Source organism: Pristiophorus japonicus, chromosome 6 (genome assembly GCF_044704955.1).
Source record: "Pristiophorus japonicus isolate sPriJap1 chromosome 6, sPriJap1.hap1, whole genome shotgun sequence".
Classification (NCBI taxonomy): Eukaryota; Metazoa; Chordata; class Chondrichthyes; family Pristiophoridae; genus Pristiophorus; species Pristiophorus japonicus.
Window position 1 is genome coordinate 33,222,822 of NC_091982.1, and position 22,425 is coordinate 33,245,246.

Genomic DNA, 22,425 nt, shown 5'->3' on the forward strand with positions numbered 1-22,425 from the left:
TTAAAAATCTGCACACTCTGTCTTGATTATGAAGCCTATTTTCTTCAAGTCCTATTTTCTTGAGGTTTTTAGGCACTAGTTTAAACCATATCTCTGAATGCCAAAAGTCACCAATACTTTGATACTCAAGAGTGGTGACTTATTCCTGAAGGTCAAATGGTATCCTGACTCTTGGATTGCTGTGCCTTTCTTGAGCTACGGAATCTCATTGGTTTCTTGCACTGCAATCACCCCAGATACAGTAAAACCAGTTGCTCTGTCATGCTGACCTTTACAGGCTGACATTTGAGCCTCACTTTACTCCGACTACATGGGCTGCTGGATTTTTGCCATAACTTAATTTAGCACACTTACTGACTATGAATAGCTGTAACAAAGTTACTTGTGGTGGTGGTCTTTTTGCAGACTCCGCTGTGCGAGATATTTCTTTTTTTTTTCCAGACTTGTACGTGTGTACCATTCTCCCTGCTCTTTAAACTATTCTACAATCATCTCTGCTGTTTGCAGTGCTTTAATTTAAAAAAAAACACTGGGGTTTTCTATGAATAGCCAGTTTGGATTAACAGCATAGTATAAATGGTGGAATCACTTGGATGTAATTGAAGCATATTTCTTCCATTTAAGCTCTTCAGTATAATGGTGGGATGAAGTGAGTTGAACATTGAAGGCATGCAATAATGTTAATGCCACTTCAACTGCATTTGTAGTTACAATTGTAACATTAGCTGATTCATAGAAATATAGAAATTTACAACGAAGGAGGCCATTTCGGCCCATCATGTCTACGCCGGCTGAGAGAGAACCGTACGGCCCTTCGTCAGCCCTAAAGGTTACATACAAACCCATGAACAATGACGGAAAGGCAAAGAGCACCCAGCCCAACCAGCCCCATGCCACTGCAACACCCCTTATACTAAAAACATCTACACTCCACCCCAACCGGAGCCATGTGATCTCCTGAGAGAGGTAAAAACCAGATTTTAAAAAACCCAGGCCAATTTAGGGAGAAAAAATTTGGGAAAATTCATCTCCGACCCGTCCAGGAGATCACCCTGGCCGTATTCTATTCCCTGCCGTACTTACCATTATGTCTGCGGCAACCAACAAAAGTCATCTAGTCTAATCCCAATTACCAGCTCTAGGTCCGTAACCCTGTAGGTTACGGCACTTTAACAAGTGCCCATCCAACATCTCTTAAGTGATGAGGGTTTCTGCAGCCACCACTCTTCCAGGCAGAAAGTTCCAGATCCCCACAACATTCTGCGTAAAGCAGCCCCACATCAAATCCCCTCTAAACCTTCCACCAACCACTTTAAAACTATGCCCCCTTGTAATAGCCCCCTCCACCAATGGAAATAGACCCTTGCTATCCACTATGTCCAGGCCCCTCAATATTTTGTACACTTCAATGAGGTCTCCTCTCAACCTCCTCTGTTCCAATGAGAACAAACCCAGCCTCCCACACAAGAGATTGGTGTGCAAAATCAAAGCACATGGTATTTCAGGTAATGTACTGACATGGATAGAGAACTGGTTGGCAGACAGGAAGCAGAGAGTCGGGATTAACGGGTCCTTTTCAGATTGGCAGACAGTGACTAGTGGAGTGCTGCAGGGCTCAGTGCTGGGACCCCAGCTCTTTACAATATATATTAGTGATTTAGATGATGGAATTGAGTATAATATCTCCAAGTTTGCAGATGATACTTATCTGGGGCGAGGTGTGAGCTGTGAGGAGGATGCTAAGAGGCTGCAGGGTGATTTGGACAAGTTAGTTGAGTGGACAAATACATGGCAGATGCAGTATAATGTGGATAAATGTGAGGTTATTCACTTTGGGGGCAAAAACATGAAGGCAGAATATTATCTGAATGGCGGCAGATTAGGAAAAGGGGAGGTGCAGCGAGACCTGGGTGTTCATGGTTCATCAGTCATTGAAAGTTGGCATGCACTTACAGCAGGCGGTGAAGAAGACAAATGGTATCTTGGCCTTCATAGCAAGGGGATTTGAGTATAGGAGCAGGGAAGTCTTACTGTAGTTGTACAGGGCCTTGGTGAGCCCCACCTGGAATATTGTGTTCAGTTTTGGTCTCCTAATCTGTGGAAGGACGTTCTTGTTATTGAGGGAGTGCAGTGAAGGTTCACCAGACTGATTCCTGGGATGGCGGGACTGACATATGAGAAAGACTAGATCGACTGCGCCTGAATTCATTGTAGTTTAGAAGAATGAGAGGGGATCTCATAGAAACATAAAATTCTGACTGGGCAGGTTAGATGCAGGAAGAATGTTCCCGATGTTGGGGAAGTCCAGAACCAGGGGACAAAGTCTAAGGATAAGGGGTAAGCCATTTAGGACTGAGATGAGGAGGAACTTCTTCAATCAGAGTTGTTAACCCTTGGAATTCCCTACCGCAGAGAGTTGTTGATACAAGTTCATTGGATATATTCAAGAGAGAGTTAGATATGGCCCTTGTGTCTAAAGGGATCAAGGGGTATAGAGAGAAAGCAGGAAAGAGGTACTGAAGGAATGATCAACCATGATCTTATTGAATGGTGGTGCAGGCTCGAAGGGCCGGATGGCCTACTCCTGCACCTATTTTCTATGTTTCCCTGTTTCTATCCAATCTGTCCTCATAACTAAGATTCTCCATTCCAGGCAGTATCCTAGTAAATCTTCTCTGCACCCTCTCTTGTGCAATCACATCCTTCCTACAATACGGCGACCAGAACTGCACGCAGTATTCCAGCTGTGGCCTAACCAAAGTATTATAAAATTTAAGCATAAACGTTCTGCTCGTATATTCTATGCCTTGGCCAATAAAGGCAAGCATTCCATTTGCCGCCTTAACTACTGTATCCACCTGGCCTGCTACTTTCAGGGATCTGTGGATAAGTACTCCAAGGTCCCTTTGTTCATCTACACTATTGAGTGGCCTGCCACTTAATGTGTATACCCTTTCCTTATTAGCCCTCCCCAAGTGCATCACCTCACACTTCTCTGAATTAAATTCCATTTGCCACTGCTCTGCCCACCTGACCAGTAGATTGATATTCTTCTGCAGCCCGTGACTTTCCTCTTCATTATCAACCACACAGCCAATTTTAGTGTCGTCTGCAAACTTCTTAATCATACTCCCTATATTCAAATCTAAATCGTTGATATATACCACAAAAAGCAAGGGAGCCAGTACTGAGCCTGCGGAACCCCACTGGAAACATCCTTCCAGTCACAAAAACATCCATCAATCATTACCCTTTGCTTCCTACCTCCGGTATGGTTCCATAGGAGCTATTGGACCTCCAGTATATTACCAAATGGCCATTCTTCATATGTGAGCCTGGCCGGCAGGATATTCAGGAAAAGGTAAAGATAGGTAGCAGTATTATAGCAGAGCCTGATTCTGTCTTCACCTGGTGTCTCACAAATGCACTTTCCAGCAGGAGTCTCTGAGTAATCATGAACATGAGTCTGAGCTGAGTTTTTTGCATCTTCCGATTCCACAGGTATTGAAGCTAATTGCAGCACTCCTACTACTTCAAGTTTGGAGTCACTGAGCTGTAGCCTACAGTGCAATTTATTAAAATTAATCATGGATCCATTCTAATGAGCCACATAGTTCAGCAGAAGATAAACAATCTAACCAGATTTAAAGGCTGTACTTTTATAAACAAAGCTAAGCTATATTTGTTCATAAGTCTTTGTGTCAGTCACGTCCAGCATCCTTTATAAATTAAATGATTTTGCTGCATATAAACTTAGCAGTTGTGGAATTTCTTGCTTGATTATGTAGGTTAATCTTCAATGCAGCAGAGGTGTTAATAGTTGATCTTTGTGTTCCAAAGATGGGAAGGGAGAACAGCTAAAAATTTCTGTCCCGAGTGCGAGAAAGTGTACATATAGGGATGCTGGGCAAATATAGGCTCAGGTTTGCCCACAATACTCTGCCATAGTTAAATAGGCTGCAACATTTTCTGGACTTCTCGATGTGGCTATTTCTCACGTGCAAGGTATTGAAAGCCTGAAGGCACCTATGACTGGTAGCCCAGCAAGAGAATAGGGTACAAATTATAGTCTGCCCCCCCCCTCAAAAATAAGTAGTGGCATCTTTGTATGTAACGCCTGCACACTTTTAAACTATACTTGGGCCTCTTGGTTGCATTGTTCACTCAATATATGCATACCTGGCTACAGTACAGATTTTTCTGGATCAGTATGGGCATTTCTGGATTTATGCAAGATTGATAATTATCTGTAATATTGCTATATATCCGAGAAGAGAAACAAGTAGGAGTTAAACATGAGAAAATAGGACCACTTTTTTAGCATTTTGTTGCAGAGCATTATTGGCAATAGCTTGGGAGCAGTTTACCTTCACGCCTGCTTTGCCAGATTTGATGTGGAAGCTAATGAAAGGGGTAAAAATACACTGAAGGAGGGGAGTCTTTTCCCCCAACAATAATATACACTTTTAAATATAATCTCTTCCAGATAAAAGCAGATGATGAAAAAGTGAAGTGTTTCCGAGCTTCACTGTCTAAGCTGGGTGATGTGTATGTCAATGATGCTTTCGGAACAGCGCACAGAGCTCACAGGTGAGCTGTTCGTATGTTTCTTTCACTTGAAGAAATACCCAGACTAGAGAAGGGTTGAAATATATTATATAATATATTATATTATTTGGCATAGAATCTCAATGTGCTTGAGGCACAGAAGTAGGAGGTTTGGCAAATGTTGAAGAGGACTGTAGAAAACTTCAGGAAAACATAGACCGTTTAGTGGAATGGGAGATAATACACTTTGGTAACGAAAACGAAGAATGGGAGCAACGTTCCCTGTAAGCTGTACGGTTGCGCAGGACTTCAGAGAACCCGCGCATCCAGCTTTTGAATGGCCCATGCAGGATTTTGAATGGCCACGCAGGACCAAAAAAAATTACAAGGAACATTGAATGCACCCAATGGAAAGACACTGGAAGGTGTGGATGAACACCCATACTTGGGGGTTCAAATATGTATAATTCCCTGTAAGTGTCGATAGATGAAACCATTTATTAAAAAAATACATAGATTTTTGGGTTTTATAAATGGGGGCATAGAATACAAGGGTAAAGAAAAAGTGATGAATTTGTACAAAAACTTGACTAGACTGCAGTTTAGAGTACTGTGTGTAACTGTTGTCTAAAAAGATCTCTCATAACTAGAACAAATGTAAATGCTTAACCAGTTGTTGAACCCAGAGCTACTTAATCCAAAACCTTAGTAAGTGAGATGGCAAAAAAAAGTTTACCTGGATTGTTCCTCTGAATGTAGATGATTAATGCCCTTGTTTTGATTTATATTTCTGTTCTAGCTCCATGGTTGGTGTAAATTTGCCAAAGAAGGCTGCTGGCTTATTGCTGAAAAAGGAGCTCGAGTATTTTGCCAAAGCTCTGGAATCCCCTGAGAGACCCTTCCTTGCCATTCTGGGCGGGTAAGTGCTGAAGTTACTCAAACTATTCTTTACTTGGCTTTGTAAGAATGTTTTAGAACTGCCAGCATACCTGCTTTATTAGCAGATACTCAACTTCTGACATAAAATTGAAAACCTTTGTACAATGCTGCGATTATAAGCTGCAGAAATATTGCATAGTTCATGTATTTTAAAAATATTGAATTCAGGACGGTAAAGTACCAAACATTGGCAGGATTTGCCTTGTCTGGTAAAGTGAAGAACTATAATGACTCAGTTTAACTAAAATGCCATTTGCAATTTCGGCTATGTAGTTTACACAGATAAAGTACTTTATAAGGGAGACCAAGCTATAACTTCTGGAATCTTATTTACATGTATGATGTGACCATTTTATAGCATGCAGTTATGGGTGATGGAATAAAATACTCCTGAGTGGGAGTAATATGGCTGAGAATAGAGAGCGTGCCCATGGTTATGTGCGAGGAGGGAATTACAATACTAACGCATGCCTCTTGGTGGCAATGTAGTGCAATAAAACAGGAAGCTTATCAAACAGTCACTTCGAAAGTCTCTGGAAATTCTTAAGACTTTATAGAACTGCATCTTGTTCTAGCTTTCAATATGGACATACATTAGGCCCAAGAAGTGCGACTGAAATTTGCAACCGGGGACATATCTTCTATCTGGAAGAATTGCTTTTATTGCATTTTATATTGACTGTATTAAGTATTGTAAATGGGAGTTGCAGCCATAGTCACTACAGCGGAGAGACTAACTCGAGTTACTGTCGAAAGCTGAACTGTGCTCCATTGTTCAATGTCTTTACAAGCTGCCAGCTCAGCATAATGGTATCTAAACTAAAACTGCATGTTTTGTGAATTGAACTCTTAATATTTAGATGACTTACCATTTCAAGATGCAATTCCTTCAGAAGAAAACCTAGAAGCATAATTGTTTTTTAAAGTAGTAGTTTTTTTTAATTAATAGAAATGCATTAAACCCTATTTTCTTGCTTCTAATCAATTAAATGTGACCTGATAGAAGTGTGTTTTTCTCTTCTTCCAGCAAATACCAACCATCACCATTGCTTAATATGTTTGTACAGCAGTTTAATGAAAAAAACACAAAATTATGTAGCTTTAATACCTGCTTCTGTTGCTGTTCAACAGGGCTAAAGTCCAGGACAAGATTCAGCTGATCAATAACTTGCTAGATAAGGTTAATGAAATGATTATCGGAGGAGGCATGGCCTTTACATTCCTGAAGGTTCTTAATAAAATGGAGGTATGTGTGCCAACAGAATTGCACCATCAAGCTTCCAGTTTGCTAAGTCAAATAATAGATTTCATATGGTTATTGCAACACTGAATTTCAGTTTAAAGTAGTGCATTGGCAAATTTTGTAGCAGCAATTATTGCACAATCTTGAACTCTTGGGATTGTGTTCTCTTGTCTGGACTTATTGCTGCGACCTTCTCTAGTAACTGCTTAATTTTTTTTCATTTTTGGATTTTGGTGTGTATATTATGATTGGTTTCTTATCTGAGTCACTTTACAGTGGATAACTACCTCAATTTCTTTAAGGAAGACATAGAAGATCATAGAATTTTACAGCACAGAATGAGGCCATTCGGCCCATTGTGCCTGTGCTGGTCTTTGAAAGAGCTATCCAATTAGTTCCTCTTCCCTGCTCTTTTCCCATCGCCCTGCAAATGTTTTCCTTTCAAGTATATATCTAATTCTCTTTTGAAAGGTACTATTAAAATTACAGATCATCATAACTGTGTAAAATAAAAATTCTCCTTCACTCCTAGTTCTATTGCCAATTATCTTAACTCTGTGTCCTGCGGTTATTGACTGTCCTGTCAGTGGAAACCGTGTCTCCTTATTTACTCTTATCTAAACTATTAAATCTTCCTGTAACCTTTTCTGCTCATAAGATCTTCACAATTCACATACAGCTCAATCAGTTCTGACTTATTAATCTTCCGGAGTGGAATAACATGCATTTTTCACGATTCTATTTGTTGAACGGGTGTAGAGGAATACACACACACTTATCTATTTATTTATGTATGTGTGTATGTATATTTGTTAAACTGGTCAAACCACATTCATCCAAATTTGTTGTGATAATATGTATATTTTTCTTTGGCGTGTCTGGACAAACTGTTTTTATACATTGCCTTTACTGCTTTCTCCAGTTTTGGACCCTGATCTCTTCCAACACACGCTCTGAATTCCAGTCTTTGTCCTGCTCTCTGGCTCTGAGCACTGTGGCTCTGCTGTATCTACATCATCATGGTGTAGACTAGACAAAGCTTACATAGTACATTCTCTTCCCCCACCTCTGCTGTCCATGTTCAGGTTATATACTGTTATTTTCTAGGAATTTTTTTTTAATGCAGCTGTTTCCACTATCGATTCTCTGTAGGCCTGAACCTGGAGAATACAAGTGATGGTAGCAGATTGGTTTCTTGATGTGAGAGCAGGCACTATTTTAGGGAGTAGGAGGAGTACTTAAAATATGAAATGTATTCCTTCTCTGCTCTTAATTGCCACACATGTAGGGGGTAGATGTATATGTGCACCAACCTGCTCTGATTGCCCTGGAGTGTGATGACATTTCTTGACACTAGTTGTTGTATTAATATTATTGCTACTCTAGTTCGGTCTCTTATTTGTAGAATAATGGAAGGATTTCACACACTAAAATAACTAATATTGAAATAGTGTCAAATATTAGGTGACCTTTGCAGCTAGATTTGAATTAATCTTGGTAAAGATCTTGATGTCCACAGCAGTAAGGGCACGGTGTATAACGATGGTCCCTAGATATTTTTTGAATGTTTTGAAACTTTTCTTTTAGATTGGTACTTCCCTCTATGATGAAGAAGGGGCTAAAATAGTTAATGAACTGATGGCCAAAGCTAAGAAGAATGGGGTGATCATCTCACTGCCTGAAGATTTTGTTACTGCTGATAAATTTGATGAAAACGCCAGTATTGGAGCAGCCACTGTGGCTACAGGAATCCCAGCAAACTGGATGGTAAGATCATTGTATGGGTTGCTCAGTGCTCTAAAACATTAGTGCCTTTCATGTCCTCAGAGTTCCAAAGCATTTCACAGCCAATGCATTACTTTTTGAACTGTAATCCCTGTTATGGGGGAACCCAGGTAGCCAACTTGCTAAAATCTAAGTTTTACAAATAGCAAATGAGGTAAATGACCAGATATGATCTGTCTTAGTGATGTTGATTGTGACTTTTATGCTTGGAGGCTAAGGATATCAAGGGAATGGGCACCATTAGTCAGCATCAAGCACTCCTGGTTTGTGCACAGTAGAGCCAGCTGCAGAGTAAAGTGTCCTCTTCTCTATTCCAATAATGAGCTTAAGATCCAACCTGAAAGTACTTGCGATACACTTGTGTGATATTTTCATTCCCTACACCTGTCTATTACTATAGTCTCTCTTTGTACATTTTAGTTCCAAATTAGAAGCCATTTTGTAATGTGAACCTGCACCTACATATAACTGGATTGAAAACACTTCAGTTCACTTCATTTCTGACACTTGCAGTTAGTGGAAAAAGGAGACTTTATCCCTTCAGTTGTTCCTGGATATGAAACCAGATTTAGGGTGAGATGACGGTGTATTATCAACCCAGTGCTCTGGAAAACAATAAATCAGTTAAAGAGAAATTTCAGGTAAAGCTAGTAAAATCCATGATGTACTATGTTGATGCTTACATGTAGATTATGGGTGATGAAATGTTGGAAATACACAGCATTTTCTGTTTTATTTCACATTTCCATTATTTGCAATTTTTTTTTTAGTATAGCTTGTGGACATACAGATTGTGAATTATTTTAGTGTGTTTTACTCTTGCACTGAAATACAAGAGCCATTCTTTCATTTTTGACTGTTGCTTGCTTGACCACTGCAGTGAAACATGTACAGGTATTAGTTTTGCAGCAAAAAGGAGCAAACTATTGCCCTATATATTGTGGTTTTAGGTATTGAATGCTTGTTTGTGATCATTTCTGTGACTACCAATCTTTTACTCGAGTCCACTCTTAAGCTGTTTAATTCAAATTATCTAAATTCAAATTCTTTAGCACTACATTTCCACTTTGCTGCATTATTTACATTGCTGAATTTAAATTATTGGGCAGTTCAAGTTTTTTAATGCAAAAATGACTGAATTATTAGTAGGCTGTATATTTTGCAACACTTCTCAGTATTTTATGATAATGGTACTAAGTCAAGGACACAGAACTGAAATACCAGCCACAATAATGGTGGGGGGTGGCATGCACCTCATGATCTATTCTAAACATGACTTGTTTTTAATGACTTCGGAAACATCCTTTTTAATCCTTGGAGAAGCAACTTAAAGGTAAATTGCTGACAATGTTCTTATTTCTCAATTGTGTAGGGTTTCTGTGTATGTATTTCTCAAGCAATGCATCAATTTACTTTGCATAGGCTTTCTGCATATTCAAATACCAAAGGGTAGTCTGTCTTTATGGGCCCAAGTTTCCACAAGAAAAAAAACGGGCGCCCCTCCGAGCTGGGCGCCTGTTTTTCGCGCCTAAAACGGCGCCTAAAAAAATCCTCGGTAGTCTGCACCTACTTACAGGTCCTCTGGCCCTTGGCGCAGTCAGCACGAGCTATGGGGGGGCGGAGCCAGGTCCCGGCGCTGAAAACAGTGCCGGGACCTCTGCACATGCGCGCTACAGTCGGCACGCAAGTGCAGTAGCTCCAGGCGCCGAACTGTGTGGGAGGGGCCCCGAAGTACGCAGCCCCTAGCCCTGGCCCAATGGCCTCACTGGGGCTCCTCCCACGGCCAGCTCCTGCTCCCCGCCTGACCAGACCGACACTCGCTCCCCCCCCGCCCCGAGACCCGCTCTCCCCCCCACCCCCCCCCCCCCCCTCCGACTGAACCGACCCGCGCTCCTGTTCCCCGACCCGACGCCACTCCTCTCTTCCCTCTCTTCCCTCTCTTCCCTCTCTTCCCTCTCTTCCCTCTCTTCCCTCTCTTCCCTCTCTTCCCTCTCTTCCCTCTCTTCCCTCTCTCTTCCCTCTCTTCCCTCTCTTCCCTCTCTTCCCTCTCTTCCCTCTCTCTTCCCTCTCTCTTCCCTCTCTCTCCCCCGCTCAGCGGCACGAACGGCTGCAGAATTCTCCCTGGCTGAAGCACTTTCTCACAGGTAGGAAGATGGTTTATTTAATCTTTTCGTGGCTTATAAATGTTTATTCAGGTTGGATTTATTTGTAGAAGTATAAATAAGGATTTATTGTCGGATTTAATGAGTTCCCTTCCCACCCCCCTCCCCCCCACCTCGTTCTGGACGCCTAATTTGTAACCTGCGCCTGATTTTTTTAATGTGTAGAACAGGTTTTTTCAGTTCTACAAAAATCTTCACTGGCTCCATTCTACTTTAGTTTGGAGTACATTTTCACTGTGGAAACTTTCAAATCAGGCGTCAGTGGCTGGACACGCCCCCTTTTGAAGAAAAAATTCTGTTCTAAACTCGAACTGTTCTACCTGACTAGAACTGCAGAAAAAAAAATGTGGAGAATTGCGATTTCTAAAATAGTCCGTTCTCCACCAGTTGCTCCTAAAAATCAGGCGCGAATCATGTGGAAACTTGGGCCCAAAGTTTCACCCTTATTTTTAAATAGTTTAGAAGAGTTGCAAACAAAACCTAAAATAAACAATATTTTGTACACGTATGAATAGAATTGGAGCACTTGAGGACCTGATGTATTTGGTGTCTGGTGTTGTCTACCTGTACTGCTGATATTAATAGATTGGGAAGGATGCAAAATTACACTGTAGTGGTATCCACCATGTTAAATTTCTACCATTGTAATATCAATAAAATCAAGTTTTTGAAACCTACTAAATGATCAATCGAATGGAGAAACATATTAAGAACAGCTAAAATGTATGTTTCAGCTTAATTTCCCCCTATTTTATTTTACACGTTATGTGAAATTAAAGCTTTCAAAGGCTTATGTATAATCAGCCCAATTGGAACTTCGAAATTTTATGCTCAGCAGTTTTGACAAAAACAGTTCGATTCTGTTTCACCATGACACTTGGGTGCATTTATTTTGCAACTTTAGTGTCTCGGCAAAGTGGAGACTGGTTTCCAACCATGTTAAAGTTACAGAATATCTCTGGAGTAGGGTCCTGATCTGACTACAATCAGAAACGGTATGAAACTATCTGGATCAGGCAAATGTATACAGCTTGTGATTAATGCTGCTTGCAACTCCAGTGTGGTATCACACCTTGTTTTTTAAATGCTCAGATTATCTGTTGAACCTCTTGAGTACTTAAATGTTTAGTGAGTGTGGATGCAACAGATGTGCTCAAAACATCTAAATTTTGAATGGGGTGGAACCAGTGTATGTGACATGGAGCATTCTATTATAGAAATACTGACTTTCAAAGTAAAATTCTCACTCTATTTAAAAAAAAATGATAAACTCTTGCAATTCATGACCGGCAGTACTGTACAGCATTTTTCTTTTAGATTTAAAAAGAAACACACGCAAAGCAAATGGTTAGTAGCTGATAATCTAGTAACCATATCTTAATGGGCTGTTAATGCATTTCAGTGTTTTCATTGTATGTATGAATATGGCCAGTACATAGTTATGTAGAGGATAAAAGTGCAGATATTTCCTCTTCTGTGTCTTTCTTTAAAATAAATGACTACTTTTAACAGGAATGTAATACTAAGAGTGAAGGAGCTGGGGAACTTGTACATGTCGGTGTTTGAATTATGTAGAGCAACTTAAACGGTGTCACTATGCGGCCTTTATATAGTCCATATCTGCCAAGTTGTCTATACAGAGCAGTAAGATAGAATGTGACAATATAATTTGTATCTCTTTGACCTGGAGGTATGAAACAAGTGTTGATATCTTGCCACTCCTTACAAATAGTGAAATACAGCAAGTTTTGATGTATTTTTAATTATTTTTTCCTAATCAGGGTCTAGACTGTGGTCCTGAGAGTGTTAAGAAATTTGTTGCTGCTGTGGGCAGGGCCAAGCTGATTGTGTGGAATGGTCCTGTCGGTGTGTTTGAGTGGGACAAGTTCGCCAATGGCACCAAGGCGGTTATGGATAAGGTTGTGGAAGTTACCCAGAAAGGTTGCATCTCTATTATTGGTAAGTATGGAGTGGAACTGGGAAGGTTGCTTAAGCCTGATAAAAATAAATGGTAACATTTCGTAGCCTTCATAAGCTAAAATGGGGTTGTGTTGATAGTAAACTATTTATATAGATTTTACCATTTTGTATACAGGTTTTCATGTAATGCAGGCAGTAAAATTGGTAAATGATAAACACAGCTGGCCTCCTGTCCTCGCTCAACATCCACATTTGTGGACTTCCACAGGGGTCGTTGCGAGCAATCAAGACTGGAACTGTGGATGATTTTTTTTTTTTATCCCTCTAGAATAGAATTAAAAAATTACGACACAGAAGGAGGCCATTCGGCCCATCATGTCCGTGTCGGTTGAAAAAGAACTACCCAGCCTAATCCCACCTTCCAGCACCAGGTCTGCTGCCCTCTGTCACAGCTCTTGAAGTGCACATCCAAGTACTTTTAAAAATATGATGAGGGTTTCTGCCTCTACTGCCCTTTCGAGCAGTGAGTTCCAGACCCCCACCACCCTCTGGGTGAAGAAATGGTTCCTCATCTCTCCTCTAATCCTTCTACCAACTACTTTAAATCTATGCCCCCTGGTTATTGACCCCTCTGCTACAGGAAATAGGTTCTTGCTATCCATTCTGTCTCGACCTCTCAATTTTATACATCTCAATTAAATCTCTCCTCAGCTGCCTCCTGTTCCAAGGAAAACAACCCTAGCCTATCAAATCTTTCCCCATAGCTAAAGTTTTCCAGTCCTGGCAACATCCTTGTAAATCTCCTCTGCACCCTTTCTAGTGCAATCACATCCTTCCTGTCTCTCAGGCCAGGGATCCAAAGGTCAATTGTTACAATCCTCCTATTACCCAATCTGAGATCAGTTAACACAGTATAAACATTCAGTCTTCCTGACTGAGCTATCAGGGGACCTTGTCTACAGCTCGAAAGAAATTCTGCAGTCAGGATTCCAATGTGATGATACTGATCAGTATTTTGATTAAGTAGACAGCAAACAAATGAATCTGCTTCATTTATATTTCAGAGCAGTTCTGAAGGCACGGTCTTTATGACACATGTATCTTGTGTTACACTCAGCCAAATAACACCTACAGCCTGCTTCCAAACTTCGACTAATGTTACACTGCTAGGCTGCTTGAGGTTGTGTAGAAGCATCACTGAACAACTTCCAGCTTTCCTGGAAGCACATTGCTTCTGCACATATTCCCTGTCTTTATCTTCTTCTGGCTCAGAGAAGATCAGGGAGATGCTGTCTGAAGAATTATGGCAGAAATTTCCAAAATACCACTATTTGTGAAGGTTGCATTTTTTTCAAAAAAAGTTTCAAATAAGTTCATTAAAAATGTTGGTGTCCTTGTGTGCCAACATCCATTTTGAGTCCACAAGCAAGTTAGCGTTTTCATTTTAAGAGAACATGTATAGCATTGTTAAATAGAAAGTTGCAGTTACATTTTTAATAGTTTGTAATTCTAATGCCATAACTGACAATGAATATTGTGTAGTGATTATATTTTCATTTTTTGCCAATTGCAAGAGTTGACAATTCAACTCTATTCAGAAGTTGCAAACAGAAGCTTTGTTTGGAGTCTGCCATGAGGATCTCAAATGAGGCTTGGGCCTGGAAATGCTGGGTCTTGGCCTTGAACTGGAATATCTGGAATGGTCTCTTGGGTGGGAAGCCTCTGCCTTCCCCAAACATGGTCATCAGTGTAAACGGGACAGGGCCAGGCACAACGACTCGCTGCATCTGGAATTCCCCCTTTCCCAGTTCCCACTGGGACCCAACCTAGGGTTTGCAGAGACCTGTATCTGAACGGACCACATACCAATTTTATATTTAAATTGAATGACTTGGTTCCTTGCTCGAGTGAACTGCCAGGGGACCAAATTGACTGGTTATGGCAGCATTGTGTTGTTGAGCTGAGACACAATTTCTGAGTGAAGCTGGTTTTTAAACTCTATTATACCATGACAGAATTGAAGAGGTCAATAGCAAGCTAAATATGAGACAAAATGAAGCATTTTTTCTTTTTTTTTCTCATTTTTTACCTCTAAAACAAAATTATTCTAAACTTTTTAAAATCTTGAATTACCTTGGTCATTGACTTTCTACTTAACACCAGGAATGAAAAATAGGAAGAATGTATTAACACATTAGAGGTTATGGAATTATTAAATATATATTTTTACATTTGTGTATCTTCAGTGTTGGAAAAACACTGCCACTAAGTGTTTAAGTACCACACTTTTCAATAAACTTTAGTAGCTATGAGAGATATCACTAGTTTTCAAACTTTTTTTTTGTGTGTTTTAGGTGGTGGAGACACAGCCACTTGCTGTGCCAAGTGGAACACTGAAGACAAAGTCAGCCATGTTAGCACTGGAGGTGGAGCCAGTTTAGAACTGCTCGAAGGTGACTTCTAGTTTTTGCTGTCTTCTGTTTTGAGTTTTGTTTAACAATTGAGAACTAAAGAAAAGCTTTTAACACATTATTTTGTATTCAGTGAAGTAGCTAAGCATTATGAATGCTGGCTCGGAAGTTTTGTGTGACTATCCAGTTGGTTAACATTTCCTTTTTGATTTAGCCTTGTATTGTTGCAATTTAAAACTATTGATGAGCAGAGCTGATTTAAAACATTTTTAATTTAAAAAAAAAAAGATATACAACTAATTATTTTGGTATCCCCTTGCCGAGTACTATTTGCAGCTGTGAGGATGGGCAGCTCTATTGAGAACTTGAGTTGGTCATTGCAAAAGCAGCTCTGTGAGACTCCCTTTATTTTATTTTTTTTTCCTTCCTCATGGTGAACCTGTACTACTACAAGCAGATCTTGTGAGACGCACATTGATCAGTCACAAAAATAAGCAGAATTATAATGTTGCGTTTTTTGGCTGAAAATCCCTGTAATTAAAAACAAATCTCCAAAATCTACGTTGTTCCTGAAATCCTCTCGTAACTACAGGTTGAACCCCTCGGGTCCGGAAACATCCATAGTTCGGCATCTGTGGTACAGCTGCTGCTTTCCTGGGCCTGGGCTTGGAGCTCACTGTTAATTGCTCCTATGAAGCTCAGCATCTCACTGCTTCCTCATTGTGGGACTTGACGGTGCAGTAAGGGGCATCAGACCCGAGACAGAGAAATGACCAATCACCAACATTCCCCAGCCTCTCCTCCCTCACTCGGCGATCACCAACACTGACCCACCGTGGTTTGGAAAATTCTCTGTTTTGGCACCGGTCAGGTCCCGAGGGTGCCGGACCAGAGAGGTTCAACTGTCCCTGATGGGCTCGCCAAACAGAACTTTAAAAAGCAAAACATGAACATGAACATGAACTGTTTTATGTCAGAGTTCCATGTAAAAGCTGCAAATCTGCTGCAGTACTGGGCATGTTAAGATTAAGTTCATAACTATGTTTGAATAGCTTCACAAAGCAAGTGGAGAAAAGTATTCTTCCTTTCCCAACACCAACTTGTATTTTAATAGCACCTTTAATGTAATGATCCCAAGGCACTTCACAGGAGTGTTATCAGACAAAACAAATGTTGACACCGAGCCACATAAGGAGAAATTAAGGCAGGTAACCAAAAGCTTGACCAAAGAGGTAGGTTTTAAGGAGCGCTTTAAAAGGAGAGATTTAGGCAGGGAATTTGAGCTTTGGGCCTAGGCAACAGAAGGCATGGCCATCAATGGTTGAGCGATTTTATAATCGGATGCTCAAGAGGGCAGAATTAGAAGAGTGCAGATATCTCGGTGGTGGGGGTGGGTCTAAAGATGATTAGAAATAGGGAGGGGTGAGGCTATGGAGGGATTTGGAAACAAGGATGAGAATTTTGAAATCGAGGCATTACTTAACCAGGAGCCAATGTAGATCAGTGAAAATAGGTGTGATGGGTGAATGGGACTTTGTGCGAGTTATGACACGAGCAGCAGAGTTTTGGATGACCTCAAGTTTACATCGGGTCGAATGTTGGAGGCCAGCCAGGAGTGCATTGGAATAGTTAAGTCTAGAGGTAACAAAGGCATGGACGAGTGTTTCAGCAACAAATGAAACAATACTAGAACTTGAGCAGAGCAACTTAAAATATACTCTTGGTAATTTTCCTGACTCTTTCCTCCTAACACTTTTTTTTTTCATTCATAGGTAAAGTTCTCCCAGGAGTTGATGCTCTCAGCAACATCTAAGGACAAAAGAATGATATATATTCTCCTGCATACACACCTCAAGAGTTTCACCTGCTGTGCTTTAGAGCATTTGAAAAGTAATTGTCTCAATACTGTAGATCTCTGTATATGATGATGATTAGTTATCTATATATATATATATATATTGTGTTTAGTATTGTCCAAGTCCTCTAATCCATTAACTGCCATAATGTTGAAGTAATTTTCCAACAAATTAATGTCTTCATGAACTGTAGTGCACTGCTGTCACAAAGTAAGTTTACGGTTTTCAGTTTTACTGGAGATGGACTGTAATGACTGCTAAATAAACATACAAGCAGTGGGTGCTTTTATTCAGAAATGAAGATTGGGTAAAGTGGACATCAATTAACCTGAACAGAGCTTGCTTTTATACAAGAACATAAGAAAAATAACCGACCGGAAAAGAGATTCACCCAGTCATAATACCTTGTGCATCATAATATATGTACTCCCCACCCCACCTGGAGCTATGTGATCTGGGAGAAGTGGAAAAACCAGCCCAATTTAGGGGGAGAAGTGGAGAATTCCTCCCCAACTTCCTTAGACGATCGAAACTAGTCCAGGAGACCATCCTGGCCATGATTAATGTTATGAGCTGAGAAACACATCCAGCTTTCAGTTGAAGTGTTTTGGCAAATCAGAGTTTACCCCTCACTTTGTGAGCTGGAAACTTGTTCCACTGATCCAGTATTCTCTAGGGAAAAGAAGAACCTCTGAACATTGAACCTGGTTGTACCCTTGTATAACTTGTAATAATGACCACTGGTCCTCCTAACATTCAGTTGAAACAATTGATCTGCACAAACATTATCTAGTTCCTTCATCATCTTACAAACCTTGCTGAAATTACACCCAAGTCTACACTTATCTAAAGTATAGAGATACAGCTCTTTGAGCACAGCTGGGTATGTTTTAAACTAGGAAGTAAGCTTGTCACTTTCTTCTGCACCCTTTGTAAAGCCTCTTATCACCCACCATGTTTAGAGACTAAAACTCAACACTATAACTGAGGCCAAATCAAGGTATTGTACAAAGACAACAGGGTGTGCTTTATAGTGAATAGTCCTGTAAATACACCCTAGGACCTCATTGGCTATAGCTTTGGTCATGAACCTTTCACGATTGATGTACTAAAATCCCCAGTTATTTTTCACCATTGGCTGGTCTTTACCCTGAAGGGTGCATATATGTTCAGCATTTGAACAGCCCACATGCATAAACACTATTCCAAGTTAAATGTCATTTGCCAGTGATGGGACCTATTCCCCAGCACATCTAGATCTGCTTGTAATAGTCATGCATCCTCTACAGTCCTAGCTCTTGCACATTTCTCAGTACTGGAATATGATCTTGCAGATAATTGCCCTATTGGCCATTCTTCACATGTAAGCCTACATTAGTGCAAAAACTAAAGCTTTGGCAACCACCTTCAGCCAAAAGGGCAGAATGGATGATCTGTCTTGGACTGGTCCGGAGGACCCTACCATCACAGATGGCGATCTTCAACCTATTCAATTTACTCCACTTGATAGCAAGTGCACTGGACACAGCAAACATTTCAGGTCCAGATAGCATCCTGATTGTGGTGCAGAAGCCTTGCATTACAGAACTAGCCATGTCCTTAGCTAAGTTATTCCACAATTTCTATAACACTGGCATCAATCTGACCATGTGTAAATTTTCCTATAGTATGTTCTCTCCAACAAAAGCAGGACAAATCTAACCTAGTCAATTACTGCCCTATTGGCCTACTCCGAATCATCATCATAGGCAGTCCCTTGAAATCGAGGAAGACTTGCTTCTACTCAAAGTGAGTTCTAAGGTGACTGAACAGTCCAATATGGGAATTACAGTCTCTGTTACAGGTGAACAGACAGTCGTTGAAGGAAAGGGTGAGTGGGGTGTCTGGTTTGCCACAAGCTCCTTCCGCTGTCTGCGCTTGCTTTCTGCATGCTCTCGGTGACGCGACTAGATTCTCGGCACCCTCCCGGATGCTCTTCCTCCAGTTAGGACGGTCTCTTGACCAGGGACTCCCAGGTGTCGATGGGGATGCCGCACCTTATCAAGGAGGCTTTGAGGGTGTCCCTGAAACGCCGCCTCTGCTCACGTGAAGCTCACTTGCCGTGTAGGAGTTCTGAGTGCAGCGCTTGCTTTGGGAGTCTCGTGTCAGGCATGCGAACAATGTGGCTTGCCCAAAGGAACTGGTCGAGTGTGGTCAGTGCTTCGATGCTGGGGATGTTGGCCTGATCGAGGACATTAATATTGGTGCATCTGTCTTCCCAGTGGATTTGCAGGATCTTGCGGAGACATCGCTGGTGGTATTTCTCCAGCGATTTGAGGTGTCTACTGTATATGGTCCACGTCTCTGAGCCATACAGGAGGGCGGGTATCACTGCAGCCCTGTAGACCATAAGCTTGGTGCCAGATTTGAGGGCCTGTTCTTCGAACACTCACTTCCTCAGGTGGCCAAAGGCTGTGTTGGCGCACTGGAGGCGATGTTAAACCTCGTTATCGATGTCTGCCTTTATTGATAATAGGCTCCTGGGGTATGGAAAGTGGTCCATGTTGTCCAGAGCCACACCATGAATCTTGATGACTGGGGGGCAGTGCTGTGTGGTGGGGTCAGGTTGGTGGAGGATCTTTGTCTTACTGATGTTTAGTGTAAGGCCTATGCTTTTGCATGCCCCAGCGAAGATGCTGAATATGACTCAGTGTTCAGCCTCTGAATGTGTGCAGCAAAGTAATTGAGTCATCAACAGTGCTATCAAGTAACACTTATCAATTACTTGCTATTAATGCTCAGTTTGGATTGTGCCAGAAGCACTTGATTCCATAACATGGGAACAAGACTTGAATTCCAGGTAAGGTGAGAGTGACTGCCTTTGACATCAAGTCAGCATTTGACTGAGTGTGACACCAATAAGCCTGAGTAAAACTGAAGTCAATATTGATCCAGTGGTTGGAATTATACCTGACACAAAGGAAAATGGTTATGGTTGTTGGAGGCCTGTTATCTTGGCCCCAGGACATTGCTGTAGGAGTTCTCCAGGGCAGTGCCCTCACCTCAATTCTTTTCAGCTGGTTCATCAATTATCATCCTATCAGAAGTGGGTCAGTTGCTGATGATTGCACAGTATTCAACTCCATTTGCAGTTCCTCGGGTAATGAAGCAACTTATGCTAGCATACAGCAAGACCTGGACAACATTCAGGCTTGAGCTGGTAAGTGGCAAGTAATATTTATGTCAGGCAATGACTATCTCCAACCAGAGAGCCAAACCACCCACCTTGACATTCAATGGCATTACCATTGCTGAGTTCCTCACCATCAACATCCTGCAGGTCATCGTTGCCCAGAAACTCAACTGGACCAGCCACATAAATGTCATGGCTCCTGGAACAGGTCAGAGCCTAGGTATTCTGTGGCGAATGGCTCAAAGCCTGACCCTATAATGCTTCTCCACTACCGACAATGCACAAGTCAGGAATATGATGGAATGCTCTCCAATTGCCTGGATGGGTGCAGCTGCACTAACACTCTAGAGGCTCATCATCATCAAGGACCAAGCAGTTCATTTGATCAGTTCACTTCATCCGCTAGCTTAATCATCCATCACTGGCGTACCGTGACTGCAGTGTGTCCTATCTACAGGATACACTGCAACAACATGCCAAAGCTTTTGGCAGCATCTCCTAAACCTGCTACCTCCATCACCTATAAAGGACAAGGCCAACCAGTGCATAGGAGCCTCCAAATTCCCCTCCAAGTCACAAACCATCTTCACTTGGACATACACATAGAAACATAGAAAATAGGTGCAGGAGTAGGCCATTCGGCCCTTCGAGCCTGCTCCGCCATTCAATGAGTTCATGGCTGAACATGCAACTTCAGTACCCCATTCCTGCTTTCTTGCCATACCCCTTGATCCCCCTAGTAGTAAGGACTACATCTAACTCCTTTTTGAATATATTTAGTGAATTGGCCTCAACAGTTTTCTGTGGTAGAGAATTTCACAGGTTCACCACTCTCTGGGTGAAGAAGTTTCTCCTCATCTCGGTCCTAAATGGCTTACCCCTTATCCTTAGGCTGTGACCCCTGGTTCTGGACTTCCCCAACATTGGGAACATTCTTCCTGCATCTACCCTGTCTAAACCACAGAATTTTAAACGTTTCTATGAGATCCCCTCTCATTCGTCTGAACTCCAGTGAATACAAGCCCAGTTAATCCAGTCTTTCTTGATATGTCAGTCCCGCCATCCCGGGAATCAGTCTGGTGAACCGTCGCTGCACTCCCTCAATAGCAAGAACGTCCTTCCTCAAGTTAGGAGACCAAAACTGTACTCCAGATGTGGCCTCACCAAGGCCCTGTACAACTGTAGTAACACCTCCCTGCCCCTGTACTCAAATCCCTCGCTATGAAGGCCAACATGCCATTTGCTTTCTTAACCGCCTGCTGTACCTGCATGCCAACCTTCAATGACTGATGTACCATGACACCCAGGTCTCGTTGCACCTCCCCTTTTCCTAGTCTGTCTCTGTTTTTACCACCAAAGTGGATAACCTCACATTTATCCACATTATACTTCATCTGCCATGCATTTGCCCACTCATCTAACCTATCCAAGTCACTCTGCAGCCTCATAGCATCCTCCTCGCAGCTCACACTGCCACCCAACTTAGTGTCATCCACAAATTTGGAGATACTACATTTAATCCCCTCGTCTAAATCATTAATGTACAATGTAAACAGCTGGGGCCCCAGCACAGAATCTTGCGGTACCCCACTAGTCACTGCCTGCCACTCTGAAAAGTACCCATTTACTCCTACTCTTTGCTTCCTGTCTGCCAACCAGTTCTCAATCCACATCAGCACACTACCCCCAATCCCATGTGCTTTAATTTGCATATTAATCTCTTGTGTGTGACCTTGTCAAAAGCCTTCTGAAAGTCCAAATACACCACATCAACTGGTTCTCCCTTGTCCACTCGACTGGAAACATCCTCAAAAAATTCCAGAAGATTTGTCAAGCATGATTTCCCTTTCACAAATCCATGCTGACTTGGACCTATCATGTCACCTCTTTCCAAATGCGCTGCCATGACATCCTTAATAATTGATTCCATCATTTTACCCACTACCGATGTCAGGCTGACCGGTCTATAATTCCCTGTTTTCTCTCTCCCTTCTTTTTTAAAAAGTGGGGTTACATTGGCTACCCTCCACTCCATAGGAACTGATTCAGAGTCTATGGAATGTTGGAAAATGACTGTCAATGCATCCGCTATTTCCAAGGCCACCTCCTTAAGTACTCTGGGATGCAGACCATCAGGCCCTGGGGATTTGTCGGCCTTCAATCCCATCAATTTCCCCAACACAATTTCCCAACTAATAAGGATTTCCCTCAGTTCCTCCTTCTTATAAGACCCTCTGACCCCTTTTATATCCGGAAGGTTGTTTGTGTCCTCCTTCGTGAAGACCGAACCAAAGTACTTGTTCAATTGGTCTGCCATTTCTTTGTTCCCAGTTATGACTTCCCCTGATTCTGACTGCAGGGGACCTACGTTTGTCTTTACTAACCTTTT

At 41.7% G+C, this 22,425-nt stretch overlaps 1 protein-coding gene across 1 annotated transcript in view; it reads left to right on the forward strand.

Annotated features, from left to right (window-relative positions):
- pgk1 (phosphoglycerate kinase 1) overlaps positions 1-17,165 on the forward strand; it is a 33,904-nt gene extending 16,739 nt beyond the window's left edge. Inside the window, exons 5-11 of the mRNA XM_070882016.1 lie at positions 4,487-4,590; positions 5,348-5,467; positions 6,619-6,733; positions 8,318-8,497; positions 12,459-12,636; positions 14,952-15,050; positions 16,781-17,165. Of these exons, the coding sequence (XP_070738117.1) occupies positions 4,487-4,590; positions 5,348-5,467; positions 6,619-6,733; positions 8,318-8,497; positions 12,459-12,636; positions 14,952-15,050; positions 16,781-16,821 (837 nt within the window). The 3' untranslated portion in view covers positions 16,822-17,165. The remainder of the gene's footprint in view (positions 1-4,486; positions 4,591-5,347; positions 5,468-6,618; positions 6,734-8,317; positions 8,498-12,458; positions 12,637-14,951; positions 15,051-16,780) is intronic.
- Positions 17,166-22,425: the final 5,260 nt, after the last annotated feature.